At 41.6% G+C, this 27,504-nt stretch overlaps 1 protein-coding gene across 1 annotated transcript; it reads left to right on the forward strand.

Annotated features, from left to right (window-relative positions):
- The first annotated feature begins 679 nt into the window (after positions 1 to 679).
- opn4xb (opsin 4xb) lies at positions 680 to 27,504 on the forward strand. Its single transcript, XM_055161615.1, is given in 11 exon segments — positions 680 to 846; positions 15,781 to 15,914; positions 16,743 to 16,946; positions 17,289 to 17,460; positions 18,883 to 19,044; positions 19,306 to 19,413; positions 22,055 to 22,091; positions 22,093 to 22,227; positions 24,065 to 24,277; positions 27,285 to 27,470; positions 27,472 to 27,504. Coding segments are annotated over 11 exon segments (1,551 nt in total).

A 27,504-nucleotide genomic window follows, 5' to 3' on the forward strand; every position in this document is an offset into this window, starting at 1 on the left:
TTCAAGGAATACAGTTTAACATTTTTTCTGTGAAATTTTTCGACACACATTTTGGATTCTGTGCATCAGGAATTACAATGTTTTGATATATTTTTTGTCAGTGATTTTTGATATTTTACTGTAAATATTTGGACAATCTTTTGGATTAGCCCTGAAATTATATTTATTATACTTTTTGTGTGTACGTTTTATTTATTTTTTCATCCAAATTTTATAAGAATTTGACCCACATTTTCATAGACAAAGTTTTTCGTTCTTTTCAAACAACACAATTCTACCGCATGGAATGTGTTCATAATTTTTTTTTTGTTTGCTGAATTTAGAATTTTCAATTTCGCAAACCTGAACATAATATTCGTTTACTTTTTTATTTTTTTGTCAATTTTTTCTACACACTAATGCTCCAGTCCTGTTCTATACTATTGTGTGTTTGTATCCAGACGGTTTTATCTCCTTACATTTCAAAATTTTGATTTAATTTCGTTTATCTATCGACAAAAGTGGATTTTGTTTCTTTTGCACTACAAACTCATCGTTGACCTGGACTTTTGAACACTTTTTAAACGTTTTATTCCCGTTTGAATGAGACGGGAGCTTTGTGGTCGCTGGTGAGTCTCTCGGACGATGGGAGCGCGGCTGTAGAGGAGGATGCTGGTTCAATTCCCGGAGCGTGTGGGCGATGCGGGCCGGTGAAGGCATGGGTCCGGACAGCGCGCACGTCAAAGGGACATTCTTCAATAAAGTGGACGTGCCGGACCATGCGCATTACATAATCGCTGTCTTCGTCCTCGCCATCGGGACCCTGGGCGTCACCGGGAACGCGCTGGTCATGTACGCCTTCTACAGGTGAGGACGGCTCGGGGCCACCGCATGATCGTACTCACTGAATGTTCGACAGTGTTCACTAGAGGTGTAACAGTAACCGAAATATCGTGATATCGTATCGTCAAAGTTCTCACAATAATATCGTGGACCATCACAATATATCGAATTACAAGTCTCTTTGTTTAAATTAAGAGTTATGATGCAGCAATACACGCATCAAGAATCTCGGACTTCCGGTCATTGCACAATCGCATACTGGGAAGGATTTTCCGAAAAAGTGAGCATCAAATCGCCATGTTTGATTTCCCAGTGGGATGCGTCTATTGTCAAAGCCGATCTTTTCAAGTCTTTTGAACCATATCGCTTTTGTTTCTGGTTCTGATATTGTCGTAGTTTAGTTTTGGGATTCAGACATCGTAATTGTGTGGTTGTTGGATCCCAACAGAGGAAAACGGTTTGAGAAATTTGTTTGCGAACGTCATAAATGCAAAAGGGAATCAGATGTGTGTGACTGCAAACCTCCGTTCAAACTGTTTCTCTTCCCAACGGAATTGAAAAATAGTGAAAGGTGAAGGTGATGGGCAGGATTGATCCACAGGAAGGACCAAAAAGGAAACATTTGACTGTCTAAATCATCCCAAGTTTGTAGCAAACATTTTGTATGTGGAGCGACAACAAAGCGGGATCCCGTTTGTTAAGCGAAAGGTACAGAAGACAAACAGACTGAGCTGCACTTTCTTGTTCTTGTGGTTTTACAGCAACATCACGTCTTGGTCTCTTTGCAGTGGAAGGTGTTTCTTGGTGAACAGCTGGTGCCTTTTGCTTTGGTGTTGACTTTTTAAATATGTAACCAAGGTTGAGCGAGGGATCGGGATTTTACTTTGTTGGCGCTTCACATACAAAATGTTCTCTGCAAACTCAGGATGATTTAGGCAGTCAAAGATTTCCTTTTTCGTCCTTCCTGTGGATCAATCCTGCCCATCACCTTCACCTTTCACTATTTTTCAATTCCGTTGGGAAGGGAAACAGTTTGAACGGAGGTTTGAGTCACACAGATCTGATTCACTTTTGCATTTATGAAGTTCACAAACTAATTTTTCGAGCCATTTCCCGCTGTTAGGATCCAACAACCACAGAATTAACGATGTCCGAATCCCAAAACTAAAATATGACAATATCAGAACCAGAAACAAAAGCGATATGGTTCAAAAGACTTGAAAAGATCGACTTTGTCAATAGACGCATCCCACTGGGAAAACAAACATGGAGATTTGATGCTCACTTTTTTGGAAAATCCTTCCCAGTTTGCCCGCGCAATGACCAGAAGTCCGAGATTCTTGGTGCGTGTATAGCTAAAAAAAGACGGAGAACTACATAGACCATGATCCTTTGCTCCATTTCAGTGCAGACTACAAGAAGAAATAACAGTTCTAAGCACTTTTAAGTCTTAGTTATTTGGAGTCTTGCCAAGGCATTTTAAGAAGAAAAAGTAGCATATTAACAGTTTTGTAATATCGCAATAAATATTGTACTGTGAGATGTATATCGTGAAAATATCGTACTGAGAGATTTGGATATTGTTACATCCCTAATCATGAGCCTCCCACCATATCGTGAGCTTTCCCACGATATCATAATAAATATCGTACCGTGAGGTTCATATAGTGAGGATATTGTATCGTGAGACTTGGATATCGTTACACCACCAGTGTTCACCAATATCTCATTTGATTCAAAGTGTTCAACCTATTCCTTGATATTTTAGTTGAAGCAGAATGGACATTTCAGAGCTTTCAACCATGTTCCCCTCATCATTTACCCTCTGAACTTGTATTTGGAGAGTTTGAGCAATCTTTAATCGCTTATTTTTGCAGTTTTTCACCTGTACACGCCCACTGTGACGTGCTTATTTTGTTCTTCAGTTTAATTTTCTTAATTGGTGATACTTGTAGGATTCGGCTGGCCTAATTCATCAGACGGTTTCACCTTGTAGAAACTGTCTGATCTCGCAGCATTAGGATTTGTTCGCTCAACGGTAGGCGGGTACTTTTTTATTTAACCAATCGCTGCGTGTGGTTGTGGCATATGTAATGCACCAAATCCCGTAGGAAGAAGGGCAATAACGTCTTTCATTAACGAGAAAGATATTATTGTCTTACATTCTCTCTGTTTCAGCTTTAAATCCTCGATCTCGGGAATCGTTGCCAACACAGAATGTCTATCTTTGTCTACATCAGGGGTGGGCAAACTACGGCCCGGGGGCACATTAGATGGCGCACTATATATACATTGAGTTGCGGCGTATTATGTTGGCTGCAATGCTTTATGGGAAAGTGTTCTTATAGGAGTTATTCGGACCATGAGTGAAGTAGTGCTTAAGATATAAGACTGAACTGCTTCCATTTTGAGTTGGTAAAAATCAATGAATGAATGAATCTATGGACTCTGAGTTGTAATTATTCATGTGTACAGCATTTTGGAGGCAGGTTTTACCACACTCATAGGTGTATATCTGTGGTTGTTTGGCGTGAGCTTTGTTTTTGAGCTGTTACCAGTCATATTTGAAAACGGTGAACTCATGATATACATTGACTCGTGTTGTGCAGTGGAACAGGTCTGAACAGTTTCATGTTCTGAATCTTTCACAGCAGCGATGAAACGTGTAGCGCGTCTGAAGTCCTAGATAAATGTGAATAAGAATGTAATGAATCTGAGCTCTTAACTCGTTATGTCCTGTTTTCTGTCCGGCCCTTCAGTCAAACTTTAGGACCCTATGTGGCCCGCGAGCCAGAAAGTTTGCCCACCCCTGGTCTACATCCATCTCGACGCTTTGTTTACTGTTGTGCTGAACCACAAAAGGGACCCAGACAGACCCTTGAGTTTGACGTCATGGCTCTTCGCTCTTCAACTTCCGTGGTTCTTGCAAGCCTCTAGTGCAGGAATGTCCAAACTTTTTTCATCAAGGGCCACAAATCTAAACCCAGACGAAGCAGAGGGCTGATCGAGGGCTGGAGACTGGTGTTCAGCCTGGTAGACTGGTCTTTATTCTCGCTAAGATCCTTAAAACCAAGCACTAAATATTAAATATCAGCTTTATCAAGGTAGATTTTCAAAAAAGTTGCTTGATACAAGGTAGTTTGGGCCAATTCACCTGGAAGCCTGAGGGCCAAGAAAAAATTGTCTGACGGGCTACAGTTTGGACATGCCTGATCTAGTGTATTCTGATTCCTGACCAAGTCGCTGGAGAGAAATTAAATTAAATTGAGCGGAGACACTAGGTGGCATCAGTCTGGCTAGAATTCAGCAGCGTTACATTGTCATTTTGGTACAAATGAAAAGAATCCGTTACTCGCTAGTGTGATGTGCTGTTATCCATGGGAGGAGCGGACAACTCCACAGCTCTTTGTTGTGATGATGATGTCAGCTTCTATTGGGCCCCACAGTTTTCTAAAATGGAAGTCAGTGGATTTGTTTCTTTTAAGTTGTTTTAAATGCATATTGTCTTTTAAAATGTGTAAATTATAACAAAATGATCCTTGGGCGCCATAGATTATAACTATATAGTGCACATAAACACACAATAGGTCTGTTTTAAAAGGTGCACTAACCTTTCTGGTCAGCCAACCTCTTGTCCATAGAGATGTCATTTCTTTGCCTAGAATGTTCCACAATATTGTATAAACTTATGCAACGTGCATTTATCCAATTACAGACATTTTTATTGAAAAATATAATAAGAATTTGGAGATGTGGACCCTCCATCTAAAAACATACACAGTGGCCCTTTAATATATTTGATAATATGTTCATGTTTTGTTGTTTAACTTGCATATTTTTCACCTTTTAAAATGTAACTTCTAATCCTGACTGTTGCAACACTGAAATTGACCCATGTGGGACAGGTAAACGTTCTCTTATCTAATAATAATGTTCACTATAATCTTAATCATTATAAATAATTATTATAAGCACTCACAAGAGGGGTTTGGGTTTGATTCCCGAGCTGCCATGGTGTTTCTATGTGGAGTTTGCATGTTCTTCCTGTATCTGGGTGGGCGTCCCCTGGTTTCCTCATCACCTAGAAGTGAAATAGTCCAAGCTCAGGTCCTGACCAAGACGAGCTCGAGATCTGGATCAGAAGTTTACGTCTGTGGGACTTGATGTGTTGCCTCAGCAGCACTGAAGGACGAGTTTACTGCAGAGGACACATTTTTCACTTTCTCACGTGAAGAATAAAGTGTACTGTTTTTTTTTGTTTTTTTTACTTTTTTATATTGCGTCCTGTCTCATTCTTAATTACCGTGATTGGTTTGTCAGAGTCATGAGGCCGGAGCGAGCCTCACCTGCTCTGACCCTTTCACTGCTCATGTTTTGGTGCAGAGGATCAGAGGCTTTCCAAAGCTCCTCACAACATGAAAAATTATCTCAGCTTCTTATCCCAGATCCTCCGTAACATAGCAACAAAGAGCGGTCCAACAGGAGCGCGCACGTGACGCCACAGTGCACGTGACGCCACAGTGCACGTGACGCCTCCATGCACAGACTCACGGCACACGGGCAAAATCTGACTCTTACATTCATGAATTCAGTACTGTAAGTTCGTAGGACCATATTTTTGGATTTCATTTAAAACATTTTGGTTTTGTTTTTCTCTTTTCCTCCCGACTCCAGCCACAGTCCCTGGAACTCATTGTACGCAAATTGTACTCACTGTGAGGGCTAACGCACGGCAACGCTCTGCTCTGATTGGTTCTTAGCTCTCTGTTTTATGGTTTTAAAAGGTTATTACAATCACAGCTGAACCTGGGCTGCTCGGTGGATGGACGTTGGACAGTGCAGCTGCAGAGGCTCTGAGCTGTTTCCTGGCTGCAGGTGCTGGGGTTTAAAGTGAGGATTTAGTCCTTTTTGACTTCATGTGAGACTCATTCTGCTTTCTGATTGGGTCATTGAGAACTAAACCACCAAATTATAACAACAGTCATCACCATCTGTGTATCATTCGTTCATTCGTTTTTCAATATAAAACCAAATAAAATAAGAAAATGAAAGCACAGATCTGTTTTATTCATTATTTGTCTCTAAAACCAAAATGAAAAAAACAGATAATGATTCGTTTTTTCAGTTTTCGATTTTGTGAAGAAATGAAGAATGGAAAAAACGGATAACGACCGTTTACGTGACTTCTGTGTTCTTCTTTTGCACTGCATACGGACTGAACCAGGACTGACCCAGGTCCAGGATCAGACTGGGACCAGAGCGGACTCCGAGCTTTGACTCCGAGCCTCCACAGGGTCTGAGCTTCAGCTTCGAGTTCCGGCCCTGCCGTGGGCTCTGAGCCTCCGGTCTGGTCCTGGTCTGGTCTCTGTGTCAGTCCCGGTCTCAGTCTCGGTCTGGTCCCGGTCTTAGGGTGCTTTCAAACAGACAGTACGACGGACAAACGGTCCATTTGAACCAAGAGCTCTTAGTTCGGTTTGTTTGCGTTGGTGTGAAAGTTTCAATCGGACTCGGACCCGCACCAAATCAAGCAGACCGAGACATCAAAAAAGAGGTGGTCTCGGTTCAATTGAATCCGCACCAAATACCAAATTTTGGTGCAGTTCCTCTGATGTGAACGCGAACTCAGGTCCAAACGAACTATTCCAACCAGCGGGAGCAGCTACGGTTCAGGCCGGGCTCAGATGAGCTGGAGTGGGGAGTGATGTCAGGAGCCTCCTCCTGAGAAGAACTTTCCCCGGGAAGAACCAAATGCGCGGAGGACGAATGGTCAAAACAATATAACCAACCAAACTGGATTCACGCTTCTGTCCGGGTACTGCACCACCTCGGAACCAGTCGTGGTTCTTGAGCGTGGAGGACCGGAGCAGCCCGTCCAAACCTGTAGGCCACAGCACATTCTCGCTTTCCCCGCACGGAACCAGCCTGCAGATGATGACACGGAACCGCTCGGACCGCTGGTCTCGGTCTCAGTCCCGCTCTGGTCCCTGTCTGGTCCTGGTCTCAGTCCCGGTCCGGCCCCGGTCTGGTCTCAGTCTGGTCTCAGTCTCAGTCTCGGTCTGGTCCTGGTCGTAGTCCCGGTCTCCTCCCAGACCTGGATCAGTCCTGGTTCAGTCCGTATGCAGCGCAAAAGTCCGGCATCGCAGTCACAGAAGTCACGTAAACAGGAAATGTCCGTTATCTGTTTTTTCCATTCTTCATTTAAACACAAAATCGAAAACTGAAAAACCTAATCGTTATCCCTTTTTTCATTTTGGTTTTGGAGACAAATAATGAAGAAAACTGTTGTTTGTTTCGTTTTCTTATTTTTGGTTTTATATTGAAAAACAAATGAACGAATGCCTCACAGAATTAAAATAAAGAATAAAGCAGCATTAGAATTGTCCTCAGTAAAAGCTGTTTTTGTTTTACCTCGTATCTGGGAACACAGATGAGTCCTGTTTATGGAAATTTTAAATAAAAATCCTACACGCGCTTCCTTTAATGCCCATTCAAATATCAGTGGGCATGAGGAGGACAGGCGTGGGCACACGATGAACGCACCCACAGGACAGAACCAAAACCCCACGGAGATCTAACGCAGAATGGACATGTGACCTGAGGGAGAAAGCACTGACCCGGGTCTTTATGTGAAACAGGCCCACGGAAACAAGGCGTCCATCACAGAGCCGCGTCCAGGCAACAGTCCAACACCAGATAAGACAGCTCAGCGGTCAGAGCACTCGGAGGTTCGATTCCAGCTCTGTTCTGGCGTGGTGTCCTTAGGCAAGACATTTCAGCCAACACGCTTCTGAACACGCTGACCAAACACTCCCTTCTTCATTTTGATAAAATCCCGAAGACCATAGAACAGACCTGGGCATTTTACAGCTCCCGGGTCACATATGGACCTTTGGTTGACTCTGATCGACCCATTTAAGATAATCTGGAAATACAAAATAAACATATTTTTTATAATTTTACCTCATGCGAAGACTAAAGTTGCACTGCTTTTATTTTAGAGCAGTTTTTTAAATGGCATTTTTTGTAAGGCATCCTCTCTTTTTCATTGCTGAGTCAGAACATAAACTCTTACCAGTCTGACCAGCTCGTCAAAACAATAATATTTACCGTATTTTTGTGACTCTAAGGCTACGTTCAGACTGCAGGGCTTAATGCTCAATTCCGATTTTTTTGTGAAATCCGATGTTTTTGCGAGGTCGTTCACATTTCCAATTAAATGTGACTTGTATGTGACTCCAGTGTGAACATTAAACGGCCCAGAAGTGTCCCGCATGTGACACTGGAGACACGACGACGTCAACCACAGTGAGCGTGTTCTGTGTTTATGGAAGTTGTCCAAACATGGACGCGAGCATTGAGCACCTGGAGATTTTAAAATTCCTCTTGTACCAGAGCCACAACATGAACAACTTACTTGTTTTAAGGAGGAGATTGAGAAGGAGAAGGACGAGGTTTTTGGCCGTGGTGTTTTGTGGGGCAGCAGCAGCGACGTCTGTTGAAAGGAACGTGTGGATGTGGAGACGGAGCCAAGAGTGGTGAGTGGTGATGTGCTTCACTTCAGTGACACGGAGTTCATTAACAATTTTCGCCTACTTCAGCGCAGAATAGTGACGTATGTGGCTTGTTGATAACGTGTAGGTCGGATGAATGCGCACTGACCGTTCAGACTGAAGTCGCACTTCAAAAGATCAGATATGTATCGGTTTCAGGAGCACATATCCAAGTGGTCTGGGTCACATTTGAAAAAATCGGATCTGTCGTTCAGACTGTCATTAAAAGATCAGATACAGGTCACATAGGGGCCAAAAAATTGGATTTGGGTCACTTCAGGCTGCAGTCTGAACACAGCCTGAGTCTCTCCGGAGTCTAAGTTGCAACCAAAAAAGAGAGAACAACAGACTGTTAACGTCACATATGAACAGTTCTTCAGATAATCTATAACATAAACAACAGAACAGAACAAGTTTAACAAACTCTCCATCTCACTCCAAATCACAAAATCCATTCAATTCTTCATCCTCAGTGTCACTTCTGAGCAACTCCACGACCTCCGGAGGTAAACAGAGCGCCGCTTCCTCTTCTGTGTCACTGTCGTCAGACTCAGCATCAGTTCCAGTTAGAATTATTCTGGTCTTTCTGAATCCCGACAGGATGGTTTCGGTGTCACTGAAGTCCAGGCTTTGTCCATCCATCCAATGACTTCAGGAAAGTTTCTTGGTGCATCCTTTCGTTTCCCCTGAAGTTGTGTTCTCCATCTCCACTTTCTGCCAGTCCCTCACAAGTTTCTCGCTCATTCCAAACTTTCTTTCTGCTGCTCGATTACCGTTTTCGGCTGAATATTTCACAACTTGCAGCAGGACAGAACCTCTTTCTACAGGAAACATGTGCAGTAGAGCCAAGTGACAGTTGTACAGGAAGAGCAGGAGCAGCAGATACTGACACACAAGACTAGAACTTCTCGCCGCTTCAGTCTGAAAGTTTTAATATTTAAGTCGCACCGGAGTATAAGTCGCAGGAAAAACACCCAAACCATGAAAAAAAGTACTTATAGTCAGAAAAATCCAGTATTTTGACATGACAAACCTCTGTCCAAACGATCCAGTCTCAGCTGCTCTTTTGTATCTCATGTCTCTCAAATGCAGAAAACATCTACACATGAACATTCAGAAAACAATATATCACTACGTTTACCTGTGATAAATAATAGTTTGGTGCTTTGATTGTTGGTTCTGAGGAAAAGTTTTGTTGTTTTTTATGTGTAAACCATGAAAGGAGCATGTGACTCCCTGATTGGTCTCACTTTAAAGGTCCTATATTACACAAAATTGACTTTATAATGTTGTTACCTCTGCAAAAACAGACCCGGAGTTGTGTTTTGTTTCATTCACACATGTTTGAGTAACTTTTTATTATTAGTTTTATTATTAGTAGTAAATCCAGGTCTGTTTGTGAAGAGGAAACAACATTATAGTTTAAAACTTCAGTATCAAAAAAAGGTTGTCAGCAGTTTGTGGCCGGTTCTGGGGGAGCTGTCGGACTGTTGAGCTCAGATTCCGGCTCGTGGAAAGGCAGATGTGAACAGAGAAAATGTGTCAGCTGTTGTGCAATAAACAGATAAACAGAACACTGAGGTCACGACCTTTGAGCGAGAACTAATGCCAACGCCACACAAGTGGGTCAGAGAGAGGGATGGAGGGAGAAGAGAGAGAGGGAGGGACGGAGAAGAGAGAGAAGGAGGGAGGAGGCATGGGGGAGAATGAGGAGAGAGAGAGAGAGAGAAGAGAGAGAGGGAGGGAGCGGTGAGAGAGACAAGGGATTGAGGGAGAGAGGAGAAGGGAGAGAGAGGGAAGGAGGGAGGATGAGAAAGAAGAGTGATTGAGGAAGGAGGAGAAGAGACAGAGAGAGGGAGGAGGGAGAAGAGAGAGAGGGAGGAGGGAGAGAAGGAGGGAGGGATGGAGAAGAGAGAGAGGAGGGAGGAGGCATGGGGGAGAATGAGGAGAGAGAGAGAGAGAGAGGGAGGGAGGGTGAGAGAGACAAGGGATTGAGGGAGAAGGAGAGAGAGGGAAGGAGGGAGGATGAGAAAGAAGAGTGATTGAGGGAAGGAGGAGAAGAGACAGAGAGAGGGAGGAGGGAGAAAGAGAGGGAGGGAGAGAGAAGAGAGAGAGGGATGGAGAAGAGAGAGAGGAGGGAGGAGGCATGGGGAGAAAGAGGAGAGAGAGAGAGAGAGAGACAAGGGATTGAGGGAGAGAGGGAGAAGGAGAGAGAGGGAAGGAGGGAGGATGAGAAAGAAGAGTGATTGAGGGAAGGAGGAGAAGGGACAGAGAGAGGGAGGAGGCATGGGGGAGAGAGAAGAGAGAAAGACAAAGAGAGATAGAGGGAGGAGGCATGGGGGAGAAAGAGAAGAGAAGAGAGAGAGAGAGGGAGAAGGCATGATGAGGGAGAAAGAAGAGAGCAAGAGAGAGAGAGAGAGAGAGAAAGAGAGGATCAGAGAGAGAGAGAGAAAGATGGAGGAGGCATGGGGAGAAAGTGGAATGAGAGAGAGATAGAGAGGGGGGAGAGTGAGAGAGAACTAGGGATGGAGAGAGAGAGAGAAAGAGAGAGAGAGAAGAGAGAGGAGGCATGGGAGAAAGAAAAGAGAGAGAAAGAAAGAGAGAGGGAGGAGGCATGGGAGAAAGAAGAGAGAGAGTGGGAGAGAAGAGAGAGGAGGCATGGGGAGAAAGTGGAGGGTGGAATGGGGGAGGTAAAAAAGGAAAGAGAGGGGGAGGAGGCATGGGAGAGAAAAAGGAGTGAGCAAGAGGGAGGAGACCAAGAGAGGGAGAAAGAGGGATGGAGAGAGAGAGAGAGAGAGAGAGAGAGAGGGAGAAAGAAGAGAGAAAAGAGGCGAGGAAGAGAAAGGAGAGGAGAGAGAGAGAGAGAGAAGAAGAGTGAGAAAAGAAGAGAAAGGGAGAGTGAACAAAGGGTAGAAGAGGGATGGGGACAGATGGAGACAGAGGGAACAGGAGAGAGGGAGGGACAGTAAGAGATCATGAAAGAGGAGGAGAGAGAAAGTGGGAGAGAGGATAATGGAGAGAGAGGAGACAAAATGAGAGCGAGAGAGAGTGAAAGAGCTAGGGAGCTGATAAGAAAAGAGGGAGAGAGAGAGAGGGAGGATGGGGGAGGGAAGGACTGATGAAGTGTATTTTCCTCCATCTGGACTTCAGATTAAAGTGATTGGCGGGTCTCGTCTCCTCGTATCTGCGCTTCAGCTTCAGACGCAGACGTCAGACTGAAGAGACACAAACAGACACTTCGTTTGTGTAAAAGAACGAAAAACAAATCACCTCTGGATCGTTTTCTTTTGTTTGTTTATTTCTAAAAAAAAAAAAAAGGAGAAAACTAATCCTCCTAAAAACATGATTTGTTTTTAAAAAAAGAGTTGTAGTACAGTTGTAGGGAGTATTATCTGTTACATAAGGAACAGTTATTTTACAGTTGTAGGGAGTATTATACAGTTGTAGGGAGTATTATCTGTTACATAAGGATCAGTTATTTTACAGTTGTAGGGAGTATTATACAGTTGTAGGGAGTATTATCTGTTACATAAGGATCAGTTATTTTACAGTTGTAGGGAGTATTATACAGTTGTAGGGAGTATTATCTGTTACATAAGGGTGAGTTGTAGTACAGTTGTAGGGAGTATTATCTGTTACCTAAGGGTGAGTTGTTGGACAGTTGTAGGGAGTATTATCTGTTACAAAAGGATCAGTTATTTTACAGTTGTAGGGAGTATTATACAGTTGTAGGGAGTATTATCTGTTACATAAGGGTGAGTTTTTGTACAGTTGTAGGGAGTATTATCTGTTACATAAGGCTGAGTTGTAGTAAAGTTGTAGGGAGTATTATACAGTTGTAGGGAGTATTATACAGTTGTAGGGAGTATTCGGTATGAACATTTACATCTGAATCGACAGAGCTGAGCGTGTAGTTTACAAAGTCTGACTAAAACGTAATTACATTTTCAATAGTCACAGCCGGTGCGTTTGAATGGGCGACTCGATAAACACGTGAGATCCGACCGCAACTCGATATGCAATCTAATGAGCCTGCTGTTCCACGGGTTCACTCAGAGGTTGCCGGTTCAACTCCCAGTTCGGATTTGATTAACAGAGACACACAAACAGACTACGGTAAGCACTAACTCTCAAACCCAAACGTCAGGAATCATTTTAAAGACAGAATATTACGTTAAATTGACCTTTTTTTTTATGTTATAATGTTGTTCCTGCATCAAAAAAACACGCCTGAAGAGCTTTTAGAGTCATCCATGCATGTTTGAGTCATTTAGCGATCTCACCCGGGTCCTTTTCAATAAATAATCAAGAATGTAACAATAACCGAAATATCGTGATATCGTATCGTCAAAGTTCTCGCAATAATATCGTGGACCATCGCAATATATCGAATTACAAGTCTCTTTGCTTAAATTAAAAGTTATGGTGCAGCAAAAGACAGAGGGAACTACATAGACCATGATCCTTTGCTCCATTTCAGTGCAGAATACGAAGAAATAACAGTTCTAAGCACTTTTAAGTCTTAGTTCTTTGGGTTAAGTCTTGTCAAGGCATTTTAAGAGGAAGAAGTAGAATATTGACAGTTTTGTTAGTCAAAATATCGCAATAAATATCGTACCGAGAGATGTATATCGTGAAAATATCGAACAGAGAGATTTGGAAATTGTTACATCCCTAATAAATATACAAAAACATGATAAAAAAAAAAAAAAATGTACACAGAAACTTCACCAACCTGATGCAATGTGCAATAGTTTTATTAGTTTCATTGTGTTGTGATGGTGCTCTGAAGGGGGGGTGACTTAACGTGGAGAGCAAAGGGAGGGAAGAGTCAGAACGTTCAAAACAAAAGTGAAACTTACAAAACATGTTAATATGTTGTTGTCGGCGAATATAGCATTTTTGACATGTTGTGTGGCACCCAGTCGAAATGAGAAGTCCAGAACTGACGGTTAAGTGACTTTTAATCTTTCTGTGCCGTGTCATAAAAGAGTTAAGAGCTGTAAGAGGTTAACAAAAACAAAATTAAACTGTTATCCATATTTTAACGTTCATTTAGAAGTGACATTTTCAAGTTGCTCAAAGATACATTTACAAATAAAATTCCCCTGTTGACTGTTCCTATCTTTGGGATTTTTGTATAACTTTTCACAATAGTTTTTCTGTTTTTCACCATTAACTGTAGATGACTTCACTTTGCATCTTTTCAGCATATCAAACTAATTTCTGTTTAGTCGTTACTTACGCTCACACAGGAAGTCACCAAAATAAAAGCCTGTAAGATTACTATTAAATACCATAGGCCATTGTTTCCCAAAGAGTGGGTCGCGATCCTCAGGTGGGTCGAAAGAGATTTTTTTTGGGTCTCCTTGTCACGATCCGCATGTAGGTCTGCAATACTTATACTTATACATATACATATACTTATACTTATCACATATATATACATATACTTATACATATACTTATACTATATACTTACACATATACTTATACATATACATATACTTATACATATACTTATACTTATACATATACTTATACTTATACATATACTTACACATATACTTATACATATACTTATACATATACATATACTTACACATATACATATACTTATACATATACTTATTCATATACATATACTTATACATATACATATACTTATACTTATACATATACTATACTTATACATATTATACATATACTTATACATATCCTTATACTTATACATATACTTATACATATACTTACACATATACTTATACATATACTTATTCATATACATATACTTATACATATCCTTATACTTATACATATACTTATATCTATACTTTTTAATATACATATACATATACATATACTTATACATATACTTATTCATATACATATACTTATACATATACTTATTCATATACATATACTTATACATATACTTATTCATTACATATACTTATACATATACTTATACATATACATATACTTATACATATACTTATACATATACTTATACTTATACATATACTATATACTTACACATATACTTATACATATACATATACTTACACATATACTTATTCATATACATATACTTATATATATACTTATACATATACATATACATATACATATATCCCACGCACCCCCCCACTCCTCACTTCTTCTCCCTGCACGGAATCTCTGGGAAACACTGATTAATGTTTTTCCTTGTTTAAAACTTGGGAACTGTGGAAGCTGGGCGTAATAAAAAGGAGCCGACAACTTCTCACATTTCAGACACAGAAAGTCGTCTGTCGCTTTATTAACTGAACTGAACTCACAACAACAACAAAACGACTAATAACGGTAAAAGGAACAGCGTGCCTCAAACGTCAACGAGTCTTAAAGGGGCCTCGACTATACTGTATATAAAGCACAATCCTGAAAACTGAACACTGAACATAGGTAAGCATGTAACTAATGTGTCTCAGTACTGTATTTTTCGGACTATAAGGCGCACTTAAAATCCCTTAATTTTCTGAAAAATCAACAGTGCGCCTTATGTATTAATTCTGGTTGTGCTCACTGACCTCGAACCGATTTTCTTATATTCCACTGAGTTGTGTTCTTTAGTCCGACAGAAGCTGAACTGCATCAACACACAAGGAGCGAGCTGTTTTTTTATGGCTTATAGTTTATGCAAATGAGCCATGTGGTTTTAAGTTTAGTTTCTGTCAAACATCAACAAAAGTGCACAAAGCTGTATTAAACACATTATTACTCAATGTGCGTTTGAGTCATCCTTGTAGGAAATAAAAAAGTCTCAAGTCTTCAAGTGTCGTCCGTTTGCTTTGCTTAATGTGCCTTATAATCTAGTGCACGTTATAGTCCAAAAAATATGGTAATACTAACTGTTCAGAGAGACACAATCACTCAGTCAACAATAAAATATCCTCATTAATGTTCAATAATGGTTGCAAATTTATTTTATGATTTACAAATAATGTTTATTGACTTGTGTGGCAAAGAATTGTGACTTTTAAAATATGGGTCCCCAGAAAAACATTTGGGAAACACTGCCATAGACTGAATGTTAAATACATAAGAGCTAAGTTGACCTTTACATGATGAGCTAAATACGTGTAAGCTCTTAGTTTTGGTCATTTACTTTTTGCAACATTCCTCTTTGAGTAACAATCATCAAGAATCATTGAATCTGGCAACTCAGACGAGAGACTCGTGTGAGGCTCATCCTGTTTTCTGATTGGATAATCGTCTTGAACCAAAACACCAAATTATAACATAAACATCTTGGTGATCATGTCCAGTGTTTTTGTAAATAAGAATAAATCAAATGTTACATGTTTATCTTGCATAAACGCAGAAATTCTCCATCTCCTCCCTAACGTAAACTGCTCGTCTGTTGCAGTAACAAGAAGCTGCGCAACCTTCCAAACTACTTCATCATGAACCTGGCGGTCAGTGACTTCCTCATGGCCTTCACTCAGTCGCCCATCTTCTTCATCAACAGCCTCTTCAAGGAGTGGGTCTTTGGAGAGACAGGTACCACATTCTCATTCAGAACAGTATTTATTTGTATTCATGTATTTTTTTGGGCATCATTTCCCAGAACATTACACTAAGTACGATCTGATTTCATTAGAAAGCTGAGTCCTGCACCGGGTCAGGTACCCGTGGGCAAATAGTTGCTGAAGCGGGCGGATTTTAATGTTCTGGAATTGTACGGGCGGGTAGTAATTACAAATGGGCAGGTCAGAACTAAATCAGGACTAAACCAAGACCACACCACGACTACACCAGCGACTTTACTAGGTCTAACCCAGGACTAAACCAAGACTAATCTTGGACGTAAGAGAGAGAGAACCCCGAGTCCGCGGAGCATGGTGTCCGCAAAGCGCGATCAGGCAACGGCTATGCTTTTTTCTGTGGGGCGTGGAGCTCTCTGCCAGTCCTTTCACCTGCGGTCACCCAACAATCTACAGGGGCGCACCTCTGGGCCCATCCCGACAGTGAGCCCTGGTTCAGTTCTGGTTTAGTCCTGGTTCAGTTCTGGTTTAGTCCTGGTTTAGTCCTGATTCAGTCAGTGGCATGTGCGGTGCAAAAGCCAGGCATCTCGAAAAAGTTTTCTTCTGCACTGTAAATGCCTGTGAATTCATATTCGTAATGAAGAAAGTGTGATAATTTCATTTCATTTTGTGATTGTAATTCTTGAAGTCGTAACTTTTCAGTTCGTATTCTGATGGATGCTTCAGTTAGAATGCTTTAAATGTGTGTGTGATTTGTCACGCGCGTGGGCGGGTTACGGGTGGAATGTTAATGGGTTCGAGCGGGTGTGGGTTTAACTTTGATATAACGTTGTCCTGTCCGTAGGTTGTAAGCTGTACGCATTCTGTGGAGCTCTCTTTGGCATCACGTCCATGGTGAACCTTCTGGCCATCTCCATCGACCGGTACCTGGTGATCACTCGACCCCTGGGCTCGGCCCGCTGGTCCTCCAGGAGGCGCACTGCTGTGGCCATCGCTCTGGTGTGGCTCTACTCGCTCGCCTGGAGTCTAGCGCCCCTGCTGGGCTGGAGTCAGTATACTCTCTTTTCACTTTATCAAAACATTTAGCACAATTTACACACAACAAACACATTTTTCTGATACTTTAAGCATTATTTCAACAAAATAAAGGTGTTTTATTAGATTTTTACTTTAATAATTATTTCTATGTATCTTAGAACAGTTTTCTAGTTTCCCTAGTGTGATTCACGATTTACAACCAGGAAGCGAAATCTGAAACCTAAAAATATTACCAAACTGGGAAAAAAAAGGCCAACATTTTTAGCTAAATCACAAATATAATGATCTTAAAGGTGCACTACGTAACTTTCACCTTCTTGTTTCTAATGCGGCTGATGCTGTGTTCCTCCAGGCTCGTACATCCCTGAAGGCCTCATGACCTCCTGCACCTGGGACTACGTGACCTACAGCGTGTCCAACCGCAGCTACACCATGATGCTCTGCTGCTTCGTCTTCTTCATCCCCCTCGCCATCATCTTCTACTGCTACCTCCACATGTTCTGGGCCATACGCAAGACCGGCAGGTACAACTTTATGCAACTCTATTTAAAGGTGCACTGGGTAACTTTTTGGTTGGGAGTCTGTCATCTAGCCTGATTCCTTGCAGCATTAGGATTCGTTCGCTCGATGGTAGGTGGGTGCTTTTTTTTTATTTAACCAATCGCTGCTATTTGGTCGTGACATTTGTAATGCGCCAAATCCCGTAGGAAGAAGGGCAATAATGTCTCTCCCCTTGATTAAATTCACCAAACTTTCTCTTTGTTCCGACTTTAAATCCTTGATCTCGGGAATCGTTGCCAACACAGAATGTCTGTCTTCGTCTACATCCATCTTGACGCTTTGTTTACTGTTGTGCTGTTCCACAAAAGGGACCCAGACAGGCGCTTGAGTTTGACGTCATGGCTTCACAGCTCTTCGCTGATTGGCCGGTGTGCTGTCTACAACTTCCGGGGTTCTTGCAAACCGTCTAGTGCAGGAGTCTCCAAACTTTTTCTCCAGTGAGCTACCTTCACAAAACAAAAATGCCAGAGAGCTACAAATTTCAGCAGTTGCAAAGAAACTGAGTAAATGTAAGAGCCACAGCGGGCCTTCGATAGGGAACAGTTAGATGCTTATAAAACATAAACCATTATCCATTTATTGATGCACCAAGTTAGACACATTTACAATTTTAATTTGTCTAATTTTACTTATTATCCACACTACATAGCATTCAGAAATCCTTTGACGAGCTACTTGGAAAGGAACATGACAGTAATCAGCTCTACTTCACATTTATTCAATTACAGGTGGTTTTGCTGCTCAAAAATACCTAGAAAAACAGACATTCTGATTGTGAGCAGGGCCTGTAACTTGGTCTGGTTTGGTCTCCATGAAGACAGAAAGGTTTAATATCTCACTGTGAAACGTTCCAGACAAAGCAATAACATCTCCATGGAGAAAAGCGTTTGACGAGCTCTCAGATGGAAAAGTTACACAACGCATTTGTGGCTAGCTGACAAAAAAATAAATAAAAATCAGTTTTAACCTACCCCCTACCCCCACCCACATCTCGTAGTTGCAAATACTCAAAAAAACGTTGAAAAATCTTATATTGTTTTTCTTGCATTTTGCTCTGTTGCTACTGCAGCTTTTTTACTGCTGCGTTTTCTATTGTTTACCTCTTTTTTTTTCTTCTTTCTTTCCTAAAACTTGAAAATAAAACAAATTTAACTGTGCATTGTGTAACTTTTCTGGTAGAAGGTCCACCACTTGCTTGACACCATGTTGCTTTTTCCTTAAATGTTCCACAATATAGGCATTTAATTTTAACTATTTCCATGGAGACAAGCAGCCCACAGAAATAAAACATGTGAGACTGAATAAATACAAGATCTTTTTGTTTAATGCCATACTCTGGAACATATATATAAATAAATAAAGTAGAATGATTTGTTCATTCTCAGGGAGGTGGAGCGGTTGGGGACCCAGATGAGGAAGTCCGCCCTGATCAAGCAGAAGTCCATCCGCAGCGAGTGGAAGTTGGCAAAGATCGCGTTTGTGGTCATCGTGGTTTATGTCCTCTCCTGGTCTCCGTACGCCTGCGTCACCATGATCTCCTGGGCCGGGTCAGTCGAGCTGCACTTAAAACGTAAAGGGAAACATTCATTCATGCATATTTAAAGGTGCACTAGGTAACTTTAATGGTCTATCCCCAAAGCTCAAAATGCTCTGTTCCACCTTGTGATGTTATGGAGTGCGCACTTTCACCTTAAATTCAGTCGAAATTGTCAATTCCAGGTCTGAAATCATCCACATGAGTCCGGTGAAGATGTATGAAGATTAAAAACACAGTGGAGCACTTCCTGTATTTATTTTTATTTTTTCAGACACGCAAACATCCTAACGCCGTACTCCAAAGCCGTGCCTGCGATCATCGCCAAGGCCTCCACAATCTACAACCCCTTCATCTACGCCATCATTCACAACAAGTACAGGTAAAACACAGAGGCACACTCAAGCATGAATCCAGGCAGGACTAATCTGTTTTGACTGAGGAACACTCGGATAAATATGATCACACTTCATGTTTTCAGGCGAGAGGAAGTGAGGGGGAAGGGGCCTTGCTCACAGTGGAACAGCAGTGGCTCTAGAGCATAATGTTGCTGAGTCCTGTTGTAGGGATGGGCATGACTAGTCGACTATTCGGTAGTGACGGGCGAATGGAGCCTCGTGAAGCATTGACACCTCAGTCGCAATATTGTCTCAAAGGGTTCGACGTGTCTGAGACCTCGGAGAAACACTGACCTCTAGTGGACAAATTTAACCATTGGCACGCAGGCGTCTCAGCGTCGATGAAGTATTGTTAGTGTAAGACAGTTGTGTCAAACTCATTTTGGTGGGGGGCCATATCCAACCTACTTCCCAAAGGGGCCAGATCAGAAAACTCACAGCATATATACCCCCAAAAATAGCAATAAGTTCAAATATTTGTGCAGAGAAACACAAATCTATTACACAAAACTTTTTTTAATTGATGAACTCTTTGCATGCAATTTCAACACAATGTTTTAACATTAACTTGTATGCAAATTGGAACGAGTCAATTTTTCTTGGAAAATCCTGCACTCGGCTCCACTTTTCTCATTTTGGACATTTTTCTGATGAGGGTGTCACGGTCAACAGTCAAAACGATCGTCCTTTAAGAGCGTTTGGAAAGAGACAAGTCTTCATTTGTGCTGCTCTGGTGGGAGGGGCCACGTACAGAGACGCTGCTATGCTAAGCGGCACAGAAAATTACCAATATTTTAATAGAAAATTTAATTAAAATATTTTAGTTGAAAATCAGTCGAGGGCCAGATTAAAGGTCTTGGAGGGCCAGATCTGGCCCCCGGGCCTTATGTTTGACACCTGTGGTGTAAGACAATACTTGAGTGCAGAACATACACCGTACCAAACAACAACAACAATAATGATGATTTAAAATAATATGTAAAGAGCAACATAAATAGCTGTAAATAAGAAAATAGGTGTTTCCTTGTTAAGTGGAATTAGATCAAAATGATCCCAAACCATGAATCACTTTTTTCCACTTGTAGATGCCACCGAAAATGAAACAAATGCCAAAAGTCGCCAAAAGTCGCCAAAATCACCACTAACGTCACACAATACTCCTCACTACCAAACATTTTTAAGAAATATTGGTGCATCTTTTATACTGTAGCAGTTTAGCGTTTGTCAAACCAAGGAAGTGCGCGGAACACTCTGAAACACTCTGAACCAATCGCAGAGCGGAACATTTGCTGAGCCAATGAAACGCTTCGATACACTGAAGCGACTGACACGCAGAGTGAAGCAGTAGGGGGAGGGACCGACACTTCCACACTTTGGTCACGTGAGCGGCTGCTGCAAGATGAGCTCAAGCACAAGGCAGTGCTTCAGAGCAACTTGTTTCAGAAAGAACAAGATGTGCTCCGGAGCTCCGTCTCATTTGCCCATCACTACTAATCGGTAAATGATCATTAAGTATTTCATCGATTATGTTAATTTTTAATCAACAAACCAAATGTAGGTTGTTTTGCATAGCGTAAACAGCGCAAACACTGGAGTTGTGGCCTCACAGTCCCACGTTTTGGCTCTGGCACCACAAGAACAGAGCTGTTTTTTTGTGTTTTTTTTAGCGCTACTTTATGCAAATTAGATAAGCAGTTTTAAGTTTTGTTTCTGTAAAATGTAAACAAATGTGTGTGTATATACTCAGAGTGACGTGCCCCCATCCCAACCATATGTTTTATGAATTCTTTCCAAAACCACACAGAGTCTGGGCAGGTCCAAAATAAGTGAGAGGTGGTTTCATTTTTCAGTTTGTGTCCATTGTCCTTCTCAGATGATTCTTTAGTGGATAACAGCGATGTAGAAGTTTGTAGCAGATTTCCCTTTGCTTGTTGGTGATGAGATATTTGTGAGGTCATGTCCAAACATTTTTCCATGGAATATTGTCAGTGGAGTCGGGGTCTCACAGAGCATGAGTAGGGCTCCGCTTGGGAGGTGCACTTGTGCTGATAGTCGCTCTTTTTCCGCGGCGACTCATTATAAGACATGTTTAATTGAAGATGAAACCAAGTAAGTTCCTTTTGAAAAGTTTTTCAAAGTTTGGTGCAGCGTCTTCACTCACGCTGCTCAAGCCGACATCTTCAGGTGCGGCCCTGTCCTGCCGCTTCCCCAGTTTAGGCTCCTGGCTCCACTAATGACATCACTCTGTTACAGCCAATGAGGAGTAACCCTGTCGTCATATCACTGAATACATCTCGGAAAGTCTAATAAACAAAATGTGAACTAAAACATGTTAAATGAATACTACTGAGTTTGGAATAATATCGGAATAACTTTATATTTTAGTTTATTAAAATAAAATGGTAAATATTGGTAGGGGCTACTTTGTCTTCCCCAAAAATTGGTTGTGACATGTCCCCACCGTCCCTATGAAAACCTACGCCCTTGTTTGCCGTGCCACCTCCAGAAAGTTACTGTACTGAACTCTAACTCACCTGAAAAAACACATGGTTGCATAGCAGTAAATACCAGGCTCAAAAGTACAATTCAGACTGATGCCATACAGCGTTGTCCTTGTCCGTGCAGGTTGACGCTGGCGGAGAAAGTGCCGTGCCTGCGCTGTCCTGGCTCCCGGCGCCCGTAAAGACTGCACCTCCTCCTCCATCAGCGAGTCGTCTGTGCGAGACTCCATCATCAGCCGCCAGTCCACAGCCTCACGCTCCCACTGCAGCTCTGTGTCCAACTACTGCAACGATGTGGTACGCACTCCTGTACTCTCATACTTTAAACTACTGCAACGATGTGGTACGCACTCCTGTACTCTCACACTTTAAACTACTGCAACGATGTGGTACGCACTCCTGTACTCTCATACTTTAAACTACTGCGACGATGTGGTACGCACTCATGTACTCTCATACTTTAAACTACTGCAACGATGTGGTACGCACTCCTGTACTCTCATACTTTAAACTACTGCAACGATGTGGTACGCACTCCTGTACTCTCACACTTTAAACTACTGCAACGATGTGGTACGCACTCCTGTACTCTCATACTTTAAACTACTGCAACGATGTGGTACGCACTCATGTACTCTCATACTTTAAACTACTGCAACGATGTGGTACGCACTCCTGTACTCTCATACTTTAAACTACTGCAACGATGTGGTACGCACTTCTGTACTCTCACACTCTAAACTACTGCGACGATGTGGTACGCACTCATGTACTCTCATACTTTAAACTACTGCGACGATGTGGTACGCACTCCTGTACTCTCACACTTTAAACTACTGCAATGATGTGGTACGCACTTCTGTACTCTCACACTCTAAACTACTGCAACGATGTGGTACGCACTCATGTACTCTCATACTTTAAACTACTGCGACGATCTGGTACGCACTCATGTACTCTCATACTTTAAACTACTGCAACGATGTGGTACGCACTCCTGTACTCTCATACTTTAAACTACTGCAACGATGTGGTACGCACTCCTGTACTCTCACACTTTAAACTACTGCAACAATGTGGTACACACTCATGTACTCTCACATACTTTAAACTACTGCAACGATGTGGTACGCGCTCCTGTACTCTCATACTTTAAACTACTGCAACGATGTGGTTGGTTCCTTTGAGCTCTGGTTGCAGTTGACGTTATATTGACAAAAACGTCGCCCCTTTCTCTGTAACTGCTGCTGTCAGTAGCTCTAAAACATTTGTACGAACACACTCTATATGATTGATGATGAGTCCATAAATAAATGCATCAACATTAATAACAGACCAATCAGGTGCCTTCTTTCTCCAAGGTTGTTCAGCGGCTATAAACTCCAGCCTCGATTAGCTTCACTTGACTGAAGTTGAACGCTGTGGGTGACGTCATACTCTCTTAATCCACTTTTTTTTTTTTTCTTTAATTCATAATTTGTCATTTTTGAGGGAATGGATACCCAGCACCTCAACAAGAAAACAGACACGATAAAATACAAGACCAACACACATAGAAAGAGAAAACAAAAACCAAAAACACAACAACAAGAAAAGAACAACAAGCAAACAAAAAGAAGAGCCAGGAAAAAAAAAAAAGGGCACAGAGTTTATCACTACAGTGTTTGCATGTGTGTATTTACATTTTAGGGCTCTTAATCCATTTCTTATGTCAAAAACTGTCAAAAAGAACAGCGTACGGTCCAACCACTGTAAAGAAATGGTGGAGCTCCTTCAGTTTAATGACCGGTTCACACTTTAAACAATAATAACTAATAACCTCATTGTGTCTATGTCTGACCACTGCAACTATGTGGTAACTCTGGCACACTCAGACTTTAAACAAACTCACTGCTTCTTTCTCCATTTTTTTTTTTTTTTTTTAGAAGAGGCCATTCTGTGTCCAGTAATGGTGTTAGTGCGTTTATTTAAGATCTGAAAAACAGACTATAGAAATAGGCCAGAAAAGGGTATTAGAAATCTTTACTTTACAAATTCATTTATTTTATATTTGTTTTAGAAAATATTAAAATGATTTGACTCTGGACAGGCCTGATTAGGACGTTGAATCCGTTTGTTGTGTGTCTGTGTGCAGGTGTTGCGTGACGTGGAGATGGACCCTGTGAGCAGACAGACCGCCCCCGCTACGAGAAAAGCGTCTCTCTACAACCAAAAGTCCAGCCATAAGTCCAGTCACAAGTCCAGTCACAAGTCCAGTCACAAGTCCAATCATAGATCCAACCACAGGTCCTCCAAGAAACCTCTGCTGCCAAAGAGCTCCAAGAACTACACTCACAGCACAGAGAAGGTAGGAATGATCAGCGGTTACCACGGTGACACGATGCACAGTGCAATTTGTTGATTGCCCGTCTGTTGCTGCACTGATATTATCACGAGTACTGCATTCTAATGTTTACATAGTGGGTGTACTGTTTACGTGGTGTGTGTCACAGGGGGGTGCACTTTTAAAATACTGTGCAGTCGGTGTGATTCTCTAACGTAATTTTGTTGTTATTTTATATGACAATGACAATAAAGGAACTGAACTGGTGTAACGATATCCAAGTCTCAGGATACGATATCGTCACAGTACGAACCTCACAGTACGATATTTATTGAGATATCGTGGGAAAGCTCACGACATGGTGGGGAGGCTCAGGATTAGAGATGTAACAATATCCAAATCTCTCTGTGCAATATTTTCACGATATACATCTCACGGTACGATATTTATTGTGATATTTTGTGGAGGCTAAACAGCTTAAACTGTTAATATGTGACTTTTTCCTCTTAAAAAGCCTTGACAAGACTTAATCCAAAGAACTAAGACTTAAAAGTGTTAGAACTGTTATTTCTTCATGTAGTCTGCACTGAAATGAAGCAAAGGATCATGGTCTGTGTAGTTCTCTCTGGTTTTTTTTAGCTATTGCTGCACCATAACTCTTCATTTAAGCAAAGAGACTTGTAATTCAATATATTGTAATGGTCCACGATATTATTGTGAGAACTTTGACGATACGATATCACGATATTTCGGTTCTTGTTACAGCACTAATGTACACGTTAGCAAAAAAAACAGCCTGGTAAGTTTTTAAGATGCATTGAAAACTCAGAAAAAAATACAAAATGGATTTAAACAGCACATTTTCGATAAGAAATGCATAATATGATATGATGCGATAAATCTAAAGCGTCGTCTGTAGATGGAGTAGATGGTAGATGTGAAACCTGCACCCCCTCTCACCTGGCGTTTGTTCAGACTCATGTCATCACAACAAAGAGCTGTGAGGCTGTTCCCTCTTATGAAAAGCTGCACATCAACTGACATGACAAATCCTACTTAGAGAGCTATACCAATTGGCTATTTAACCAGGCTGATACTTGGACTTTTAGCAAATCCGCTATTGACCTTAAATCTCCAGCATAGGCCGATATTTTGTTCTGGTTGACCTTCTGCCTAATGAATATGCATAGGTTTGTTTAGATAAATGCACAAAACATGACTACACAGTTCTTTTAAAGGTCTGTGGCAAAAACAAAGCAGCTATGGGTGAGTTTGTTGTAAATTTAAAGTACATACTTTGTGGAAAATCTAAATCAGCCCCACATATCGTCCCTAAAATATCGAGTTTATCAGCCATTGTTTTCTCTGGATTCTAAACGACGGTTTCGACATTGGCCAAAAATCAGTTGAACTCTACCTATGTGTTCGCCTGATTCATCAGCCGGTTTCACTTCATTTCACTTCGTAGAAACCGTCTGACCTCGCAGCATTAGGATTCGTTCGCTCGACAGTAGGCGGGTACTTTTTATCATTTAACCAATCGCTGCTATTTGGTCTTGACGTATGTAATGCGCCGCTAACTGGTATATTAAGCTTTTCCCAAATCCCGTAGGAAGAAGGGCAATAACATCTTTCCCCTTGATAAAATTCACCAAACATTCTCTTCATTCTGGCTTTAAATTCTCGATTTTGGAATTGTTGCCAACACAGAATATATCACTCTTTGCTGATCGGCTGGTGCCCGAACTTGCACTTCCGGGGTTTTTGCTATTGCAAAGCTATTTGCTTTTTGTCTATTGTAATTTGATTCCTGACCTAGTTGGAGAGAAATTAAATTGAGTGGAGGCAAAACAACTTTCTCCAGCTAAACTCTGACAAGACTGAAGTCATAGTGTTTGGTCCACAGAAACAAAGGGACAGTGTCAGCAGTCACCTCCAGTCTCTCTCTCTAAAACCTTCAAATCAGGCAAGAAATCTAGGGGTAATAATGGACTCAGACTTGAACTTTAACAGCCACATCAAATCAATAACATCTGCAGCCTTTTACCATCTAAAAAACATAGCAAAAATCAAAGGTTTACTGTCTAAATCAGACTTGGAGAAACTTATCCATGCGTTTGTCTCCAGTAGGTTAGATACTGTAATGTTCTGCTCACTGGTCTCTCAAAACGAGCTGTGAGACGCTGCAGAACATCCAGAACATCCAGAACATCCAGAACACTGCAGCTCGGGTCCTGACTCGAACTAGGAAGTACGAGCACATAAGTCCTGTGCTCAGGTCTCTGCACTGGCTCCTGTGCCTCAGAGACTTTAAAGCAGCTCTGCTTGTACAAGTCTCTCCATGGCCGAGCACCAAAGTCCATCTGTGACATGTTAGTGTCATATGAACCATCTCACACTCTGAGGAGCTCAGGGACCGGCCTCCTGCTGGTGCCCAGAGTCACGACTAAACAAGGGGAGTCAGAGTTTCAGGTTCATGCAGCTAAAACCTGGAACAGTCTGAACATGTGAGACAGACTCTTCTGTGACGCTGTTTAAATCCAGGCTCAAAACATTTCTCTCTAATTTATGTCTCTCTTTTTTTATTTTAATCTTTATGATTATTTATGTTTTGATTTGTTTTTATTATGATTTTAATGTATTTCTTATTCTGTAAGGCACTTTGAACTACTTTTTGTACGAATTGTGCTATACAAATAAACTTGCCTTGCCTTGCCTTGCACTAGGTGGCACCAGCCTGGCTTCCTACGTGTATCACTGATTAAGAAAATAAACGAGAAAGTTGTGCTGAGATGAGAAAGTGCTTAAATCACACTAAATACAACTTTGAGATGTTAAATGAGAAGAGAAACAACTATAACGTGATTAAAAGATCCAAACAGAACATTTTTCATGATAGTTTATAAAGCCTTTAGATTGTTTTTGTTTTGTTTTTGCAGTAAAATACTTCTGACAGTTCTGACAGACACAGTGTAATTCTGTCTGACACTCCGCTCTGATATTATTTTTATATTTGTGCATGTGTCCGCAGCACCCCGTCGCGCTCAGTGGCTCCTCCAGCGGCTGTGACCTGATCTCCAGCTCCCTCTCCATCGCCACTCTCCCCCTGGTGCTCACGCAGAGGCGGAGTCACAGCCTCACCGACCTCCTAGGCACCACCGGGGTCAGAGTTCACAAGAGTCACAGGCCGTTCAGCAGCTACTCCATGGACTGCAGGGGGGGAAACGCGCCGAATCAGCTCGCCGCCGTAA

This window comes from Boleophthalmus pectinirostris, unplaced genomic scaffold, assembly GCF_026225935.1.
Source record: "Boleophthalmus pectinirostris isolate CB_2022bp ecotype Guang Dong unplaced genomic scaffold, ASM2622593v1 HiC_scaffold_4, whole genome shotgun sequence".
Taxonomy (NCBI): domain Eukaryota; kingdom Metazoa; phylum Chordata; class Actinopteri; order Gobiiformes; family Gobiidae; genus Boleophthalmus; species Boleophthalmus pectinirostris.